Below are 20853 nucleotides of genomic sequence, written 5' to 3'. Positions count from 1 at the left end.
CCACGGCTTCGGCCGCAACCGAGACACTTTCCAAGGGTCTGCTTCAGCATCTCACTGCAGCGCACAGAAGCGACCGCTGCGCTTCGAGCATTGGCTGCCCCAGCACCCTTCTCCACTGGCTTCAGCACTTGCATTGGACGCTTCTGCACAGGCATCAGCACTGGATTACTGAACGACACCTTTCAGCACTGCCAGCGCCCCGGCAGCATCACCCACTGGCAGTCAGACCGCGCCAGGGACGGCGAGCCCCCCGGAGCGCCTCAGCCCAGGACGTCTGTGATGACATGTGTGCAACCATGTCCATGGACCGGGGTTGCTAAGGTGAACCTTATTTGCCGGTGCCCCCTGCGCCTGGGGTCTCAGTGCTTCCTTTTGCAGTGGTAGGACAGTTCCCCTCAGGAGAGGGACGGACTGTGCATCTACCTCGTCGCCCCCAGCCTGCAGTCATCTACAACTTTCCAAGCTCCGCGCTTCCTACACATCCTGCAGCCGGGGTTTCCCGCGACGTTCCGGGCTCTGTGCACATCTTAACATCCAAGACAACTTCTCTCTGAGCGCCGCCCCCACTGTGGGGACTCCATCCTCAGGGTTTCCTCCCCCACCACCCAGCCGCCCCAACTCTCCCAGTGCCCCTCCTCTGCTGGGCACATACCTAGCGCTCGCAGCCCCCTCCCTCCCCATGCACCCACTTGTAGGGGTGGCCAGTCCCACTTCGGTTGGCAGAGTCTCTGCTGAAGTCTGCACCCAGCTCTAAACCCCTCGTGCCCTCCGGAGCGCCCACCACTATTCTGGGGTTCCCCATTGCGCTCCGTGGGATGCTGCACCACCCCGTGGAGCTTTCTCCATCCCTCTCGTAGCAGTCCCATTCATTCTCCGAGGGAGTTCAGCGCCCTTCCAGACTCCCTTGCCTCTCCGCGGGGGGTCTGCGGTCCCACAGTGTAGCAGGTCCTGGGGTCCCACTCCCGTCACCCCATCTTCTCCAGCCCTGCCGCTGGCCTGAGGCCGGCGCCCAGCATGTGCTGAGCCATGAGGGGGTCCCCATGGAAGCCGCGCCCCTGAGCTGCCCGTGCCCCCCGGATGCCGCCCCCTGCGGCCTCCTCTGCCTCCCCCCAGTGAGGCGGAAGGCGCTGCTGCTCTTCGCCATGCTCTTCCTCTGCCTCTACCTCTTCTACGCCGGCTCCTGCGCCTCCCTGCACCCGGGGGTGCTGCTGCAAGGGCCCGAGGACTCGAAGGGCCGGGCAGGGCTGCTCGCCCGGCTCCTGCTGCTGCGACCTCCGCTGGAGGTACCCCAGGATCGGACCCCGTCCCCGGAGCCCCCCGACGAGCCGGACTACCCCGAGCCCCGGGAGCCCGGGCCCCTCTCCAGCTTCTACAACGGGGCCGGCAGCCGCAAGCTGCCCCAGGCGCTCATCATCGGGGTGAAGAAGGGGGGCACGCGTGCCCTGCTGGAGTTCCTGAGAGTGCACCCCGACATCCGAGCCGTGGGCGCCGAGCCCCACTTCTTCGACAGGAACTACGACAAGGGCTTCAGCTGGTACAGGTGAGTCAATGCCCAGGCAATGAATGAATGGTTATCTGAATGACTGTTAAAACTGACCGTGCGCTTGCCACCAATCGTACCGTCTATAAACGCTACAATAGTTGCCTGGTGGGGGTGGGTTATTCCTTTTCCATGAATTAAAAGCAAAGATGAATGAAAATTGACACTCTCCACGTAGCCACTTACCTCCAGGTTCTTCAATCCATGGACTTCAGTGGATACGGATGAATTATTGTCCTAGGCTTTAAGAACGAATTGGTGAAAGAATTCTGACCTTTCTAGAGCAGGCGCCCGGGCACTTGCACCGCAGGCACTACACTTAAAGGGCTTCAGCTGGTATTGATGTGGTATTGATGTGCAAGGGAGAAATTCACAAGATGCCCTCTTAGGCTACCGGAAAACATCATGCCAGAATTGGGAATTCATGGTACCAAAACCTTCATTGTGCAGATTGCTGTATCATGGGAGAGTAACAATTATATTTCTGGTGCACGTGTGCAAGACACTGTTTGTTTCCCCATTAGTAAGCCCCCTAAGCTTTGAAATACAAACCAGGGTCTAGAATACATTTTGTTTATTTAATCACTAATCCATTCATTTTCGTTGGGATACGCTGCAGGCATGTGCGTTTTTTTCTGATCTGCTTTTTTTAATACGTTTTTTGCAGCATATTGTGGTCAGGACTTGTGCCCTGACACTTTTTAGAAAGTAAATCGACTTCCAGTTGTGTCCATTGTAGCGCCTCATGCTTCTCTGCACTCGCAGGGGTTGGTGTGACTGAGCGAGTACCATATGGTGCACCTTGCTATCCGTCACGCCTGACCTGATGGGACACCCATGTGTGCTAATTAGAGTTCTTGTCACCCACATCTCACCACTGTCCCTCGGCGTGTACCTCTCATTGCGGGAGCTTGCAGTAAAGTTCCATCTCCGGTGTTAGCGCCGAGAAGCTGTTCGCGTTCTCACTCCTGGAAGAGAGTAAAACTATAACTTATGAATTCCACCACTGCCACAAAACACGCTATACTATAGTGAGCAGCAAAGTACTCATTTACATTAACAATGTTTAAGCTGTAGTCCTTTCATTTAATATTTGTGAAGAGTTCTTATATTGACAAAGGTGGCTTACGGGGCAGTTCAGCCGTCCGATCGCTGCAGTCGAGAGCCACGAATTTCAGCACCGTATGATCACACCGATGAAAGAGTGAGAAGGTAGTGGGACAGGGAGCGCCAACAGTCTCCTGTGAAACTCACTTTCCCCACAGGGGTGTCCTGGGCTAGGGGGATCTCTCGCTCGTGACTGGATCAGAACTGAGTTTTGTTATACAGCAGCCTCATTCCAGGCACCATAGCGTCCTGACGATATTCCATGGTTTTAGCTACGATTGCCTTCAGCGTTTCACACGTATTCGCACAACCACCCCATGGCACACACAGGATTTGCACCCCCCGCTCATTTGCCATCGGGATTTCCCGTCAGTTTCCAAGACCCCGCCTGGCCTCTCTCGGAGCTGGCTTGCACCCTCAGCTCTCCCGATAACTCGTGATTATATAAACATATCGATGCTTCATACCCCCTTCCACCCCACCATTTGTTATGTCTGCCCCACCCCCTTCGTTCTTTGGAACTGTAGGTGTGTGTGTGTGTGGGGGCGGGGGGTCTGATTAATCAGCCCGCCGGTGGTTGAACAATCATGCTTTATTCCCACTCTGCAGCACGCGCAGGATCGTGCCTTTTTGTGTGTACAAATGTGTAACGTGATTTCACATTTTCCCTTTCTGAGTTTTGGGAAAGGTTCGCGCAGGGTTCAGACCGTGGGGTGGTTCCAGGCTGCCGATCGCACACTTTGAGGGGGCTAGGGGGACCCCCGGAGTGCCCCGCCAGCTGGGCGCACTGTAGTCAGTCCCACATTAAACAGCCATTCCATTGATGTTTTTTTCCCTCTTCCCCCTTTCAGGGCCCCCTGGGGAAATCACTCGGCATGATTTAAAACCGGGCTGCTAAATAAATACTGAATATCTTCCTTGTAATCAGCGCAGGGGTGCGTAACGAGGCGAAAAAACACACGTTCGACGAGTCTGAGGGGCGCAGCCTGCTGTAGCTTTCCCCTTTAAAAAGAATCAATATCGCATTTTTACGCCGTTAAAGCGCCTTTACACATAGGCAGCGCCTGGGATCAGCTGCGCTTTCCGCCCTCACCTAGAGAGAGACGCTCCAGTGACAGACCCTGGCTTGGACACGTCCAAAATGACCACTGTATCTAGAGGGCTGTGAGATTCACTGTCGTTGCCTCTCCAGTGGAGGGGTCCCCTGACTCACCGTGGAGGGGTCCCCTGAGGCCAACACCGCATACAGGCACACGCCTCTGAACCCGGGGTCTTTCTATAGCTAAAGGCCGAGTCCACTATAGCACTTCTGGAGACTGTCCCTCGAACACGCGGTGACGCGTCTGCGAGCCAGGGAGCGCTTTGCTTACTTTAATATGGAATCGTGAAGTATTCATAAGAACTCCGTGGGGGTCGTAAGGTAACATGGCGCTATAAATAAAACTGCCTAAATATCAGGTGGATGTGTTTGATGATGCTCTCTTCATATTCCTGCGAGTTATTCATTCATTCATTCTAGGGCTGTGCTGGGAGATTGGGGTGTCAGGTCACTGCACAGTGCCATGGAAGGCCAGTGTCTACACAATACATGTTGTTGCTTAGCAAATGTAAGGCTGCGGAACTGCTGACTACCGGCAGCTAGACCCGAGGTCCAGGCGCTTCCGCAGAAGTATTCATGCATTTCCCACTTGCGAGGACCCCTCCCCCGGCCGGCGCAGGCTCCATCACGCTCGGGAGGCTCAGCGCGCCTCTTTCAGGGAGCAGCACTGCCCTCTGTCGGGAACACGGGGGTACTGCAGTCGCTGCAGCTCAGTTTCCTCATCGCAGCATGTGAGGAAGCTGGGGGGCTGTGCTGGCTCTGCCCACCAACTCGCAGACCCTGTGCCCAGATGGACCCGTCATTTCCCGTTAAAGTCTTACCCCTCGCAGCTAATCTGTGTCCCCTGTGCTCACTGAACATGGGGGTGAAAAATCTACCCCCTGACCAAAATTTATGGGGGAGGGTGTAGGGTGGAGCAGACGGGACGCGCGTACATGGGTATGGGATGTGCAGTGAGAGGGGAGGCCTGGGGGTTTCTCCCCAAATCAAAGAATCACGGGTAACACGTAATTAAACTAATGTTGGTTTATGGTTTTTTTGGGGGGGGTTTCGCTGGTCTGAGGAGGAGAGCGCTTTACTTTCACGTTGGAGCCCGGGCATCAGCCATTATTGTCTCAATCCAAATGTTCCTACAAAGATCCATCTAAAACCCTCTCTGTGCCAGTCTCACCTACACTGCCATAGTGCTCCTTCTGTGCCTGTCTCACCTGCACCGGCACGGTGCTCTCTGTCCCCCTGTCCCCCCCCCCCCCCCAGGCGGCTTCGGGAACGCATCTCCTTCCCGTCGCTGCTCCTTCTTCCCATGGTGCTTACTGTCTCAAAAACTGTCCCAACCCGGTGCACGCCCGTGTGCTAGCGCGTAGCGCCAATACCGGTCTACGCGCCCTCTTAGGAGCTGCCCTCTTACTCTGCCACTTCAAGGTCGCCCTTTAAGTTAAAATATACTTCCTCTCGCGTGGACCTGGAAACAATCGCCTTTTATCTTGCCCCTCCCTGCACGTATGTTTGCATGTTTGTTTATAAATTGTCTTTCTACTCTCCCATCCTTTAAACTTTTCTCTCTGTATGTGCATATATATATATATATATATATATATATATATATATATATATATATATCCCCTTTCTCTCCGTTTTCTGCTCACTCTTCCATCTCTCTCCTCGAATGCATATTGGATTTACAGCACGTGCTGCTTGTTTGCTTTCTTGGCTTCACAGCGCTGTAGGTCTTGACAGGGGAGAGGGGGCTGCAGGGTGGCTCTCCAGGGTCGCTAGTATCCATGATAATCAGCCACGAACTCTTTTCTGAGCAGTACTCACTCGTGAGTGAGTTTTAAAAGTTCAGTTTTCACCTGTTTTCTGGAGCGCCTGTAGTTTTAGATCTATACTGTTATTTGTGCAGTCTAATATAGCGCTTATTTTATTCAAAGGTGCTAGAGCGCCTTACATGGGTCATTAGGAGTGACACGTTATATAATTTGCTTCATCGTGTTCATTTCAACTACCCGCACGCTAAGCAGCCGGGCACCGTTACTTTGCAGCGCTTTAACGTCAAGCTTATTCTTGTGGCAAGTTGGCGCTTTACAAAACAAACAGATTGAGTTCATAAACTGACACACCCTCGCTCTCTCCTGGAACTGGGTGTGTTACACCACGGGCGCCAATTATATGCTGCAAGAAGTTTTATTTTATTTATCTCCATCTCAGTCAGGGGATCTCGAATTAGTTAAAATATTTTTAATAATGCTGTGCACATTGACCAGAACATATCTTTTAACTCTGATTTGAACCCAAACGGCAGAAAATATCGATCGCCTTATTTTCTGAAGCGGATTTCCAGCCACTTCCACTAAAAGGGCCACCCATCCCCAGGATATATTGCACGCCAGTGATTTGTGAAAATAACGCGATTTCTGCACTCCGGAGTAGAACGCGTTCTTACAGGGGGCACCTCGCCTCGTGGAAGCGGTTTCCACCATGTTGAAATAATTATCCGCTCCTTTGCTTTGGAGAATGAAAGTGTAACAAATTCACGTGTCCCGCCAGCATCCCCCCACCCCGCTCTCCCCCACCTCCTAGCAGCGGTCATAAAATGTTTGTTTCACGGCTCGAGTTCTACTTGTGTTTTTAAAGGTGCCCTAATGTGTCCACTTGATCTCTGACATGTGTTGACTGACGGACACGCATGCGGCGGGCACGGCTCGCTGCCTGGAGCTGTTGTGCCCTCGTGTTCGGAGCTGTGGAGTGCTGTCGAGTTCAGTAAACTCAGCCCCGGCCTGCCCACAAGTGGAGGGAAGCTTAACAAGTTTAAGATTCCGCCCTCCGCATAATGCATGCAAACAAAGCTGCCCGCGGGGAAGTGAAATTGATTTTATTTATTATTTTTGCGTGCCTTTAGTGCTATTAAGTCTAAACTCTTGAAATCTGGGGCGATGAAAGGCGGCTTGTCTGCCTACCTCAAAGCTGCGAACTCCGTGCACGCCTGAGCGGCTTCACAAAGAAAGCAGAGGGGCTATCCGGGGTTTGCACAATAATACCACAGCCTCCCCGGTAGATGGCGGGGGCTCTTGGACTGTTTATGAGGACTTTGTTGGGGGAGGGAGCGGGTCACCGGCAGTTCGTTTTTCCAACGCAGGTTCCCAAACATTTCAATATATTGCCTTTCCCCTGCTCCTGCTATGGCACGCAGTATCGTAGTTACCGCACTCTACTGAAGGGCCCAGTGCTACCATGGCAGTCGATAGGGAATTCATTCGCCACTTGGATGCATCTCGAGACGCTTCTAGGCGCTTCTCAGCGGAACACGTGTTTTTCTTTTTACCTACATTTCATAGTTACTTATTTTGCATTCCGAATCCTCCGATGGTGCCAGTTGTACAATTGTGGCAGAGGGAGGCAAAAACATACTTCTTTGCGCTTTTCGGAGGTATGTAGCGCTATATAATTTAAGGCTCGCAGCACTTCGAAGTGGGAGGCCTATTGAAACATCAAGCCTGTATTATAGTGCCCCACTCACACTTGCTAATCCTGTTATCTTCAAGTTAACCAAGAAAGAGGCAAACTAAACTCTTCTATGTGCCTGTATCCCCTCCATTTGTTCTTTATTTTGGGCAGAGAAGGGGAGACTTTTCCATAACCCTAAATATAGTTTATTTCCATTTACTAACCACATCAGTGCTGGAAAGATAGCTCAGTGGGTTAATGCTCCCGCTGTTTCTGTGCAATTTGACAGGCCCATTACTACTAATAACATTAGTATTACTTTTCTAGGGTACCCAAGGCCCCCAGGTCAAACACTGGTTGCTTCTCACCCTCTGACGCAACAGAAACAGTACTCAGAGTGCAAACAGCATCCAAGTGCAGTCATTCAGATGATCTCTGTGGGTGTTACTCTATATGCACCGACAAGCACAAACACAGGTTGTATATTTGCGACGCTAGCCCCATGAAAAAGTTCCTATACGTAGCCAGAGCCTTTTGTAAGAACGTTTTTATAGTTTCGGTTTTGTTTTTACAAAACTTAAACAGACGGGGTGCCGGCCGTCCCCTCATGAAAGTTCAGAACACTACTTTAGGGTGCAAGGATGTGGGCTGTGGGCGAGGGAAGGGGCAAGGGGTGTGAGTGGCACGGTGTTACCCACACCTCCCGAAACTACAACCCTGCACAATGAACAGAAGTGTCTGTCGGAGCAGTGACTGCGGACTGCTGCCTCAGACCTGCCGGCCAACAAATATGAACTAAGCTGCTGCAGCCCAAGAAAATGGCGAGCATTGTGTCGTACTCCGAAGGAACAGCAAATGAGCGAGTCCTTCTGTGCGTAGATACGGTGTCGCGCAGATCGCAGCAGCACGCGCATTAGTCTGCTGAGCTATCCGCTGGGACAAACGGTCTCTTCTGAAAGCCTGACTGCTCGGGACTGGAGATGGTGTCCATCGGTGAATAGCGAGATTTTTTCTGAGCGAGTGTGAGGGGGTGTCGGTGGGGGTGTGGGTAGGGGGGCTTGGCTGGATGGAAGGCAGCGTGCAACTTGAATTTGCAAGCTAGCTAAACTGCTGAATGGCGGGATTAGTGGAGGAGAAAACTGCATGAAAAGAAGAATTGCTTCATTGTGTCCAGTCTTTACTACAGGGCGGGGCGTGGAGAGGGGGTGTCGTGTGTTTTCTTTTTCTTTTCTATAACGTGTCCCTCCTGACAGAAACTGTGCTTCTGCCTTGCAAAAGTGGGGGCAAAAGACACGCTACAGACGGATTTCTCCACAGGTCAACGAAACTCTCGAGTTTTAGTCAGAAATTATGGCGACATAAATGATTCAACTTTTTTGTTTCTGCTGCTTCATTATAAACTTTCCTTAAATATTTCCCACCTTTGACTTTTCAACATCTATCCTAAAACCACTGCTTCTTGCTTTCAGCCCCCCTCCCCAATCTTCGCCCGCTCCCCATGCTTATAAAGTGGCTTGTCGAAAACGAAACATTAGAACCGCGACAGAAATACACAAAGTTTGTTTGCGAGCGGGACTGCAGTGTGGTGGCGGCTTCATTGAATGAGGGGGTTGGGCTTGGGGGGAGGTGGGGTGTGTGCAGCAGCATGCCATGCCCTCTTCCAGCAGTGTTTCTGGTCAGCGCCCCCCCTGGCCAGAGGGGCGTTGATCCCAGCATGCACCCCGAAGCCCAGGGTGCTGCTGACTCTGCCCCAGCCCTACAGGACATCCAGAGCCTGTCTCGAGTCTCCCAGCCTCCTTCTGTGACCCTCTAGTGTGTGTCTATTCATGTGATGGGGAGTAGCACCCTCTTCCCTTGTCCCCCCGTCCTGTGCAGGTAAGAGTCGGCCTGCAGCGGGAGTCGGCGTGGTCTGCACTAACTGCAGCTCGTGGCTTTGCTAGTAATCTCTGGCCTGGACACTAGAACCCCTCCTTCATTTTTAAAACTCTTGGAGAGGTTAAATTTAAGCCCGTATATAGTTTAGCGAAAATGAAAGTAAATAGCAGCTCCCTTTCTATGGTTTATTTTATTATGTATCTTCTAAATCTTGTTGAACGTCGCTTGAATGTTTCTATATTGAAGTGAAAAATCCTAAAATAAAATTTAGAATGGGGTGGGGAGGGAGGGGTGAGGGTGGAAGGAAGTTCTCAGCCACTGTGCCTTTGGAAGTTTAACTACTTTGCGAGTAAACCTCCTGTGTGGCCTGCAGTCAGCGAAGCTGATGGTAATCTCTGGACAGGACCAATAGACGAGAGGTGACCCCCTCTTTAATTTTCCTGTCCTTCGACAGGGTAGCTGTACGTCACTGTGAACGTGGCAAGTGTGAGTAAACCTCCCGTTGGGCGTGTAGTGGGAACAGTTTACTACTGCTAATCTCTGGACAGGACCTGTGAGCGCGAGGACTCTGGTTTCTGTAGGATTAAAGAGGTGCCACTTAGACAAACACAACATGGAGTCTGTTTGGGTCTGAGACAAACACAACAGCGTCCTAAAATGGCGGCTGTTTGGGTGTTGTTTTTGGAAGTTCTAAGGTGGGAATATGCCTGCTCCCTGTTGGTTTAGGCCTGGTGTAACGTTAGATGGGGGGTAACATCAACACGTTTCTGAAATCCTCCCTGTAGCTGCACGAGCCAAGGTTTGTTTAGAGTTGGATTAGGGGCTCTCAGTCGCGAGTTCGCCCCGCGGCCTCTGATGGAGACTGGAAGTGATAATCGAAGCAACCTGTGAGTGGACAAAGACGCAGATTTGTTTCTGTTTTCCGAGAGCACTTGAGGCCTTGTGGTTTAAGTTTAGCCCCAAATGGCCTCCGTGCCTCTGTGGCCACATTCCAGGCTCAGACTTGAATTCGGACATTGAGGCGGGGGGGGGGGGGGGGGGGGCTCGGGAGTTCTCTAGTCTCGGGGGCACTGGGCTATGTTGGAAATAGGAGGCGGGGACACTGAAAGCGCTACGTTAGAGTTGGGGTGTGAAACATTTGAACTAAATGTGCAAAGTCGTTTTGTAGTCGCTATTATTGGCCTACCTGTAGTTTTCAGACCATCCTGATACTTGCGTCTAGACACTCGTATAGTTTAATCACCTCTCAAACTGGCAGCATTTCCTCGTGAGTACCACTATTTTCCAAAAAGCACTAGATGTTGCTAAGAAAGGCTATGCCATTTAACTTTAAAATCATTGTCCATGTGACTTTAAAGCTGGATTGAGGTTGGCTATTTTTCTGTAGTGTGAAAGGCCCTACTCCTGGCAGTATGCGCGGAATGTTAGGATTATAAGAAGTTTATCTGAGAGAGAAATTTAACACCTTAGCATCCACTAGTGTAGAGTCAGTCAAATTTTAGGTTGGCTCAGCATCTCGTGCATGGCAGTCCCTATGCAGTCCAGTGTTACTAGAGAGTATGGTAGAAAAGATGCTGACATTTAGAATCTGGGTGCAAGGGCTTCTAGCTGGTCTGACAGATCAGCTGCTCTGCACACCGACGCTAAGGACTGCCACCGGCTTGGAGAGATGATCCAGTCAGTGCAGAACTCAGTCGCCCTGACTATGGCGCATGTCCATGGGTTCAGCCTCAACAGTGTTGGTCCTTCGGGTACCGAGTACCTGCACGTCCTTAATTTGAAATGAAGAGTACCAGCACGTCTTAACAAAGGTGCAGTACTTTTAATGGGAGAGTACTGGTACTTCTCAGCAGTAAACAGGTACTCTAAGATAATTTCCATTTCAAGCTCTGGCGTACAGTCAATCAATCAATCAATCAATCAAGACATTTGTATAGCGCACTACTCACCCGTAGGGTCTCAAGGCGCTAGGAGGGGGGGGTGCCGTGCATTCTTTCTATATTTTTTTCGCCACCATGCTGGTTCAGGAGGAGTTCTCAGTGTTTTAAGAGGATTGCAATGTTTTTTGAGGGACAGAAAACGTAAGTTGGACAATAGAGCTGTGCATTGGCATCAAGGCCAAAGTATGGATTCTGAAGCTAGTTTCTCAGATCTTTATGTGAGTATGTGGTTTTATTTAGTGCAAAGAAAAGCTACGCTGTTCAATAATATGTGGGAATCTGCAGGAAGTGTGGGAGGCGTGGGGGGAGGCAGTCAGAGGTTTTCAGGACTTTATTAGCCTGAAATTAAGTTATGTCTCAAGTTTTGTAAACTTAAATATTGGACTGAGGAGCTGGAACCCCATGTATTAAGCCTGCTACTATGTGAAGACACAACCTTGCTTGTCCCTTTTCAGAAACCTGCTTATTCATATCTGTTATTTATTTATTTAAAAGGTTTTATATAGCACTGCTGGACCAGAGAGTATCAGAGCGCTTTACATAGTGATAGCACAAGAACATATTCAATATACAGTTGAAAGAGAACAGGAAAATTAAAATAAAAAATAAAAAAATTGTGTTATATTTGCTTTACGCCCAATAAAAATGATGGCCTGCGATAGGAGTAATGACGTGTGTCCACCTACAACCTGGTACCAGAGGAGGGACCTTTCTCTGGCCTATATGCGTACATAGATGCTGATCTGGAATCACAGTCTTGCCAGGATCATACACACTTCTCATTTCTGTGCCGGCGGTGCTACTGTGGGCCTTACTTCATCCTGGCTCAGTCCTTCCAACATTATGTCTAACCCATGGCCTTTCTACATTTTCTTACTTCACAAGTATCAGTAAATTGCATAATGAGCTAGGGAACAGCAAACAGCTCCAAGATTGATAACCTATAAGAAAACATGAGAGAAAGGATTGTGATCTCCTGCTGCTAGGAGGGTCTTTGCACTTGCCTCGTTTCTGTGAAGATCTTACTTTGAAATCTGCCTTCAGGAGTCTTCATGGGGTCTCCGTGGTCTAGAACCTCAATCTCAGAATGCATACCTCCTATACTGTATGTTTAAACAGCGAAGTATAAATGACTCCATCAAACATCACTTTCGCTCGTCCATTGTGTTTATAATATATGTATCTACCTGTCCTTCGCTGACTAGCGGAAGCTGATGCAGGATTAACCTGAAAATGAAGCTTGTCTTCCTTTGGTTCCTGGATGGCAGGAGTTTCCCAAAATTTAATGGAACCAGAATTGAAGGCTGTTCCTCCGTGCACAGCACGTGCTACCAGACTCGAGTTAATTCAGTCACCTCATCTTAGCTTGGGCCAGTCACCTCATCACCAAGGTCAAATCCTAGGTATACCTACAATTAACTCTCAATGCCCAGATGGGGCCCTTGGCCAGTAAAGTTCATCTCTATTTACTCTGGTTCATCTTTCGTGTCTAGTTCCTCTCTATCGCAGCAGTGAGTGCCACCTCCAACCCTGAGGCACTCAACCTGAACCCGACCAGAACCAAGTCTCCTGTCTTTAAGATGGCTGAGTTACTTATGCAAGATGGCCAATGGCAAGAAACACTGGGACTCAATCTTCCGCCCATAAAATAGTTAATTAGCCTCCAATAGAAAAATCTTCATCTCCAACACTTCATCCTTCCTGAAGAACAGCAGACAGTATCCCTTCCCCGTTGAACCATAGCCGCCTCCAGAAAAGACACTTTCCAGAGCCCTTGAACACACTGCAGCTAGCAATGAGGTAGACGCCTCTCGGTTTAGAGATCCCCATCCACCAATCATGCTCCATATGACAATTTGTGTAGAAGCCAACCACGTCACGTTCAGGAAAATCTCATGATGTGTGATGTATGCATTCTGTTTGTTCATCGATCCTACCAGAAACTACTTTTTGGTGATTTGTTTCGCTGAGCACTCCTATACAAGGGCATTCATTCCTTATACGATGGCAAATGTTAATGCCCCTACATTATTGCCCTATTCCACCCTCTGGAGTATATTTATCGACGAGCTATGCAATTGTTTGTACCAGATCATATCCCAGATGTATTTAAATATCTCCCTCCTTCTTGCTGTATTTATACCGCTGACGTGGTTTCCGCATTGCTTAAATCCAAGCTCTCGATCCGCTGTTGTATTTATAACCCTGGAGGAATTTTAATATCTCTCAAATTTCCCCACTACTGCATATGCACCTCTCAATTATTTATATCACAGTGATATCCCTCCCACTCCTGAAATTCATTCACAGTTCTGAGATAAGTGCCTGTATCATCTCTCCTCGTGCCCCCTCTAATGCCCCCTGTGGGTAGCAGCCCCCCTCTGCTTCAGAGTGCCAATAAAACCCACCAGTTGAACCATCTAATGCCTTGTGATTACTTTTCCAGTATAGCTCCTGCTTCTCTCGCATATTATGTGCTTGGGAGTTTAGCAGTGACTAATGTAGAAACTATACCCTGCAGCGACATGCTCACGTTTCGGGACTTTGCAGAAGTTTACATTGTAAAGTGCTTGAGTCTCAAACACACCTCTGTCTTCAGGCCACCTATAGTTGTAGACGTGTCTACGGTGGCTGCTTTTGCTCAAAGGGAAGGATATCAAGTGCATGTGGGTGAAATACATTCTCACTTCACCTTGCACTTCTGAGTTTCACTCACTTCACCCGTCTGACTCCCTTAGATGTGTACAGTTGGGTTTCCTTTGGGCCTAGCAAAGACTGTGGGACCCAGCTGTCGGTTTAGGCTCCTGTGGGGGAGTGACGTGCTTTTTAATGATTTTTTTTTAAGGAAGTGGAAGAAACTGACTCTCTGAGTTTAACTTGATTTACGTAATTGTTAGAATTGGATGACCAAAAAAAATCCACAGAGGCACTGCTGGGAGAACTGTTCACTTATAGAGTTACTATATCACTCTTAAATATTATAGTGGTAGTGTCATCATAATGGGGGTATTTAATAATAAGTAATTGATTTTGAAAAAAATATACCTTACATTCATGTTATAGATACAGGAAAAAAAATTAACGGTATATTACATTTAATAAATGCACACAACAAAATGAATTGAATCTTTGTCCCGAAATCATAGATGTGGCCATAACCCAACTCACTGAAACACATTTCACCAATCTTAGATAAACGAAAGGCTGAGTCTGCCCAGTCGGGATTGAAACTTGGGACCTGCATTTTACACACCAATGGCTGCAATCCAGAGGCATTTTAGCAGCTAAGTCAGAATCTAGGTCAGTGCTGGAAGGCGCCAAGAAGCGCCCCACTGGCACTTCACGTCAGCGATTTAAATGTATCTCACTCTCTCCTGGGTGGGAGGAGCCCTAGTCACTTGTAAACCTTTTCTACTCTTAGCTCTAGTAGTATCGTCCCAACACTTCTTCATCCACCCCTCCTGCTGTTACTACTACATGCTACTGTGCCTTGTGCTGCTACTATTACTACAGCACTATTATAATATTCCCAACTAATGCTAGTAGCTACTGCGCTCTTCCTCCTACTGTTAGCCCCTCCTGTAAGATTTTTGTACATATTACTACTAACCTACGACCATTACTAAAGGGCTTGCTACTACTACCAGTGCCAGTTGCACTACACCAACTTCTGCTATTCAAGCTCATATTTCTCCTAATATGAATTTGTTTATTATTTTTGAGTCTTATAAAGCGCTCGATGCCACCCTGCAGTAACTTTTGAGCCCAGATATATTCTGAATGAGAAAATAGCTAAACCGGGAGAAAAAAATTGTTGCTGGTAGGACTGGGCAGGATAAGGAGAGATGCTCCACCGCCATTCCTCCACCACAAGCTCAGGAGAAAGGCTACCATAAAAGAAACTTGCAAATAGTAATAATAAACAATATTCCGATAAGTGTGTTGCCACACTGTAGATAACTGTTGCAGCCATTTCAGAAATGTATTACTTTTCTAAAAAGTGCAATGAAATAGTTTGTCAATCTGCAAAAGAACGTTTACTTATTTTTTGTGTCTATCAAACAAAACAAAAGTAATATGCCGTGGGACACCAAGGAATCAGTTTTTTTCTGTACCAAAAATGGATCTTCAATTGCAATATGCCAACGTTCAAGACCCAACTTTCAACACTTCTGTCTTTCCCAAATTCTTTATAATATCTGGATTTTGTTGAGAAAGTATAGCTTTTCTTTTATAGTACACGGGAATCCCAGATAATTCTGAACTATTAAGTGTGGAACTTAGAGAAACCCTTTTGATGAACTGCCTGCAAAGTTTGACTCTTACACTTGGTTTTAGTCGTTTTCACCCCGGTTTATTTTCTTTTCCAAGTTATGCTGGACTAAGAACTGATTTTTAGTAAGTGTATGAGCAGCTTTTTTCTTTGCTCCCTGTAATTTAGTACTGATTAACATACATTTCTTCACTCATAATTTTTCATTTAACATATACAGAGTTTTTCAATCCGAGTTACAGCTTCTAAAGGACAATGACAATATTTCATGGGTCTGTCCCTTTAAATCCATTGTCATAAACTATGATGTCATCACTTTGAGACGTGTCATTTGCTTTTTTTTTTTTAAAGTAGTCGATGTTTTAACTTTTTTCGTTTAAACACAAATGCATCTCATCTGTCCCTAGCAGGAAATAAAGGAGATTATTTTGGCTAAACCTATGAGTCCAGAATTATTTTATGTGCCACATTACGCACGAGCCGGTGGTGAGAACCACAGAAGGTTGGTGCACGAATATATCAACATAACGTTCCTAATGGGGTGCATTGTCTATGGGTAGTTGTGTGTTTTAGTTTGGTCGTAACCCCTTTGGTGATGCTTTCCAAATCCCTGTCACGCCTTTTTACAGGGTGAACTGTCATGCTTTTAACACGAAACAGCAGTTTACGATGACTATGACATAAAATATGCCAAATTAAAAAAAAAACATTTTCCCATGTAATCGAATCCCTCCCATCAGTAAACTCTGTCCCACGCTGGTGATGTCATTTCTTGCTTCAGGTGTCTTGGAATCAGAGCAAGAATATCCTCTGTATTCAATAACCTTACAAAAAGTAATTATTTTGGGACCAGATTGGTGCCCAGGACCAAAATGCTAATTATAATTCCAACTCAAAAATTAAGTTGAGTATTTATAATTTATCAAAATGAGCAGAATACGTTATAACTCACAAATGATGTGTATTTTCTGTCTGATTATAGTTGGCAAATGTGGGCCCTTCAAAATTACTGAACTATCCAAGCACCCACAATTAATTTTGTGAACAAATTACTTACTGCTACATGCAAGCAGTTTACTAGCACTGTAAATTAAAGTTTTCACAATCACCCAATTAAGTAAATTTTATTGGACTGAGGGATTTAAGAGTGCATGTGGATCTGGGTTAAAAATGTGCAAATACTCAGTTCACTCCTGGGAGAAAAAAACGAATTTTATTTTGAAGGAACCTATTAACCCAGTTGTGCAGAGTGAAAATAGAAGTCTTGATCCCTACCAGCTTTCCCACGTTTTTAAATTGTGTTGTCTCGGGCACATCGCTTTATTGCCTTGGATATTAATTCCCTTATCTGCCAATCTTGGTAGCCCTTGAAAAACCGTTTACCTTTCAGTATTAGACACTGTTGAAAAAATGGAAAATGATATTTTATATTTATCTGTGAGTTTACTCCTTCTAAAATAGCCTAGGATTCTTGTTTGTTGAGGAAGTTCCTATGCCTCGATACAAGTTTTGGGGCCCAACATACAAACCATAAGAAGTTTTTTATGACATGGTCCAAGCTTTTTTTTTTTTTTTTTTAGTCAAGATGGTCTCTGCTTCTTGTTTAGAATTTGTGGCCCTCTTTCCAGGCTTCCACCCTGGCCTCAAGTGTGGAGTCTGCACATCTCTATGTCTCTAGATATCTGTGAACCTGCCTCTTCTCTGGTCCCAAGGACGGAGCTTGTGAATCTCTTGCCTGATTCTTACAAGAAGGCCCCAACTGTGAAGTCTCTGGTCCTTTCTCCAGATTCCTGTATGATGGTTTCTATCTTGGCCCCCGTTTGGAGTCTGCACTTGCCTGTCTTTCCAAATACACAGATATCTTGTTTCCTGCTCCCAAGTCCTTTGTCGCTCTTTCCAGAGGACTCCAACTTTGTGCTAATTGCGCATGTCTTTGGCCCTGTCTTCGACAATTTTCTAAAGAAACCATTTCTTAAAGCACTTTAAAAAAATGTCAACATGCATTTTAATAGACAAGCAAATTATCCTTTTAAAGCTTGCAATATTGGACCTAAAGGAAAAAGTCAGTGTTAAAGTACTTTGACAAAATCGTTTTTTTTTTTGTTTGGTTAAAACTCCAGAGGCAAGTTGGGTGGCTCTTTTTGATCAGTACTCAGGGTGGGCAAAACGTTATTTCCTCACAGTGAAGTAAGGAAAATATTTAAAGTGGACATTTGGAGCCCTTGGTTTTCAGGGAATCTGACAGACAAATCTCATTGATATTTTTCTAAATCCGTAAACCCCCTTTCTGGAGTTACAGTGCAAATATACCCACTGGCTCTCCTTCCCCCTAACATGAACTGGCAGATGAAATAAAAAACAACAGCGATACGCAAAAACCTGCAAGAAAAACACCAGTATCGCTCTGAGAATCAGAAACACGGCGAGTTCGCGCTCGCGGGGCGTAGAATGTTTTGTCATCTGTTACCAGTTGAAGGCACACATCCATGATAAAATGGTAGCTTACTTTTTTTTTTGCACCTGTGCTTTATTTTTTCCAGATTTTATTGCGCTGCTCTTGGAAGGATCATATGAAATAGTGAACCCCAGGGTTACCTTTTTTTGTAGTCATCCTAGTTCTGCCAAATTTAGAAACGAGCTGTGGTTAGTTACCAAATTGTTGTTTGGGATTCTGACATTTTTATGAAGGAGAATAAGAGACTTTAAACTCCAGTGCTTAAGAACAGGAGACAGATTTTAGACGAAGTATTTAAATACAAAAGCAACAGCATGTTAATAAATTTGATTACCATCTGATTTATGTACTTGACTCAGCATGAACTAAAGTCTGGGGTTGGTTTGTGAATTCTTATTTCTAGTTTCTGTTGCAGGGGTGGAGAGATTTGATTTTAGCCATTTAGAGTTCATTATTGAGAAAAAAATACTTTTGTACACGTTTACAGGGCCATTGTAACCGTTATTCAAATGTGAATATACTTAGAAATTAACTTAAAGAAGCAGAATTAAAATATTTCTCTGCAGTGTTTGGTTATCCATCATATTTTATTGGTGTAAACTTTAGTAGACAATCTTCCTGCCTATGTATTTTCCAGTTTATCATGTTGTTTTAATTTGGCTAAACAAATCTAATACTTTGAAAAAACAACCTCGAGAATTTCTCTGTGTTCATCAAAACGCAGTTTTGTAAGTTATGTCTTAAGCACAGAATTTCACTAATAAAAATCCAAGAAAGAAAGAAATCATTCAAATGCAGAAATACACTTGTTAAACTATACATTTTAAACTTTAAAATAAAAAAAGAGGTAAATCTGAAGAAGTGATAAATTGTCTGAGGTTATAGAAAATGAAACCTAATTTTGGGATAAAATCAACTGGCAATTGATTTGTATGTGACCTATTTCGTTGTTGGTCAATAAAAATGTGTGCTTAAAAACAAATAGTTTTAGGCCTTTCCAGAAAATCTGTCTAATGGGACAGCAAGTGAATCAAGGACATGGAACTGGGAAGTGGCGGAAATAAAAGTCAGCACTAGGGAATATCCGAATATATTAAGCATAAAAATCCAGTGCTGGTCACGTTTTACAAGGCAAAATGTAGAGCGTCTCAGAAGCTCTTGGTCGAATTATGCCATTTTCATTTGACTTTTTAGATTTTCATACTTTTAAAATCTTAAACAGAAATAATAAATGCTTTAAAGTGTATTGGCAAAGAATGATAAAATCTCACATGAAAGAGCCTGATAGTTTCTGTGATATCTGCGATTTCAAATTAATCATTAATGGAAATTTTGGGAGTGGTTTAAGGCTACCATTGGAGGAGGTAGAAATTTTGATTAAATGCAGTTCATACAGCCCCCTAATTGAAAATAAGTTTCTTTTTTAGGAGGTGCCTAGACCTTATTTTCTAACTACAGTTTGAACAGTGCTTAGTAAAAATGGAATAGCTCTGAAAATGTACTGCACCATGTCGGGTTATAGTTTAATGTGTTAGAAATAGTTGAAGAGGAAGGCGGGGATGGCCTGTGATGCCATGGAAAGCAATCCTATAAGTGTTTTGGAGTTTTCTGGTAATGAGAATAGACTTCCCATGACAGCATAGACACTGGATACGGCCATAATTGGAAACAATTATGAACGGCAGATGGAATCTGTGAGTTTTTAATGCGCTCTGCTTTTTTGTTCCCCTGCTTATTTTTAATACAGAACAGAAAGTCTGCTCAAGTTTTGCGGCTTCATTCCTTGGGAGTTCCTTGTGGCCGCTCCTTTAATGTATGCACTAGGCTACAGTCTTTGACGGAAAGTGGCTATGCTAAGCCAAGACTTAGCACCCCACTATTTTTAGGACCAATTTGAATCTTTTTGAAATTTACTATCAGCCTCTTCTAAAGGTCTCCCGGTAAAATCTAGACTCTTTAAGCACTTTTTTGTAGTGTCTATGTTTTTCTTTTATTTGCTTGGGGTTGAGTTTTTGTGGTATTCCATTGGCATGTATTGGGTTGGGGGGTGCCTCTGGGCTGGTAGGTAACATGATGCCAAGGCGGATGGTAACGTTTTTAGAGATTAGGACAGCATAGCAACTGGACTGCATGTGCCGGTTGTGTAAGGTATTTAATTTCCAGCTTGCACAACAAACATTTTTCATTTTGAAGCATTCTCCTGGCCAGTGCACCTGTATCATACACAACTTGTCATGGTCTTGGACACGTATCTTCTATCGGAGGCATAATGATTGTTTGTCGGGCACAGTGCTTCATAAATTTTGGACGGAGTGCACAGTGAGCTTTGTACTGTGAACCTCTGGAACAATGTATAGTGGGTCTTAGGCATAATGCAACATGGGTCTTGGGCACAATGAATCATGGGTCTTGGGCATAATGCAACATGGGTCTCAGGCACAATGAATCATGCGTCTTAGGCATAATGCACCATGGGTCTCAGGCACAATGAATTATGGGTCTTGGGCATAATGCAACAAGGGTCTCAGGCACAATGAATCATAGGCCTTGGGAACAGAGCATTTTGTCTGTGGGTCACAGTTCTTCCTGGCTCAGACACTATGCACCGCATCTTGAGTGCAGTGCTTCATGCATAGTGCATGAGCCCTATCGTGAGACTAGGTGCAGTGCATTGTGGAAAATCTCCTCCCTTAAAATGCAGTTTATAAAATGTCAGCATATCGCCCACATCACTCCTGTTTATAATTAAACAAAAGGTAATGGTGTCATCTATAATTCACTTTTGTCCTTATGTTTAGAGAAACTCCATTTCTTGTGCTTTGTTATATTTTCCCAATATATTTCACAAACGATCCAGCTTCGTTTACGCTTTCTATGGAAGCGTGGGTATGATAAGGTCAGTCTCCTTTGGAGACCGTCCCCAATGGTCTGAAATTTTAATGATGCCTTGACACTCATTTCCTAAATTTATTGTATAATGTCTGGTGCGCTTCTAAGGCACTACATATGGCACTAGGTATGAGGTAAAACTTATACACATACTTAAAGAGAAAAGCAGAAGTGCAGTTTACTATAACATCATAAAGTCTACATTTTACTTCCAGAGATGGTATGCTATGT

The 20853-nt window shown here is 45.8% G+C and overlaps 1 protein-coding gene across 1 annotated transcript in view; it reads left to right on the top strand.

The window, feature by feature from the left end:
* The first annotated feature begins 397 nt into the window (after positions 1 to 397).
* The window catches only part of LOC144770295 (heparan sulfate glucosamine 3-O-sulfotransferase 3B1-like), a 51962-nt gene continuing 31506 nt past the window's right edge, over positions 398 to 20853 (top strand). Inside the window, exon 1 of the mRNA XM_078654694.1 lies at positions 398 to 1540. Within this exon, the coding sequence (XP_078510820.1) occupies positions 1041 to 1540 (500 nt within the window). The 5' untranslated portion in view covers positions 398 to 1040. The remainder of the gene's footprint in view (positions 1541 to 20853) is intronic.

Source organism: Lissotriton helveticus, chromosome 7, assembly GCF_964261635.1.
Source record: "Lissotriton helveticus chromosome 7, aLisHel1.1, whole genome shotgun sequence".
Taxonomy (NCBI): domain Eukaryota; kingdom Metazoa; phylum Chordata; class Amphibia; order Caudata; family Salamandridae; genus Lissotriton; species Lissotriton helveticus.
Note: the sequence above shows the minus strand (reverse complement) of the source record. Positions and strands in the feature narration are given on the sequence as shown.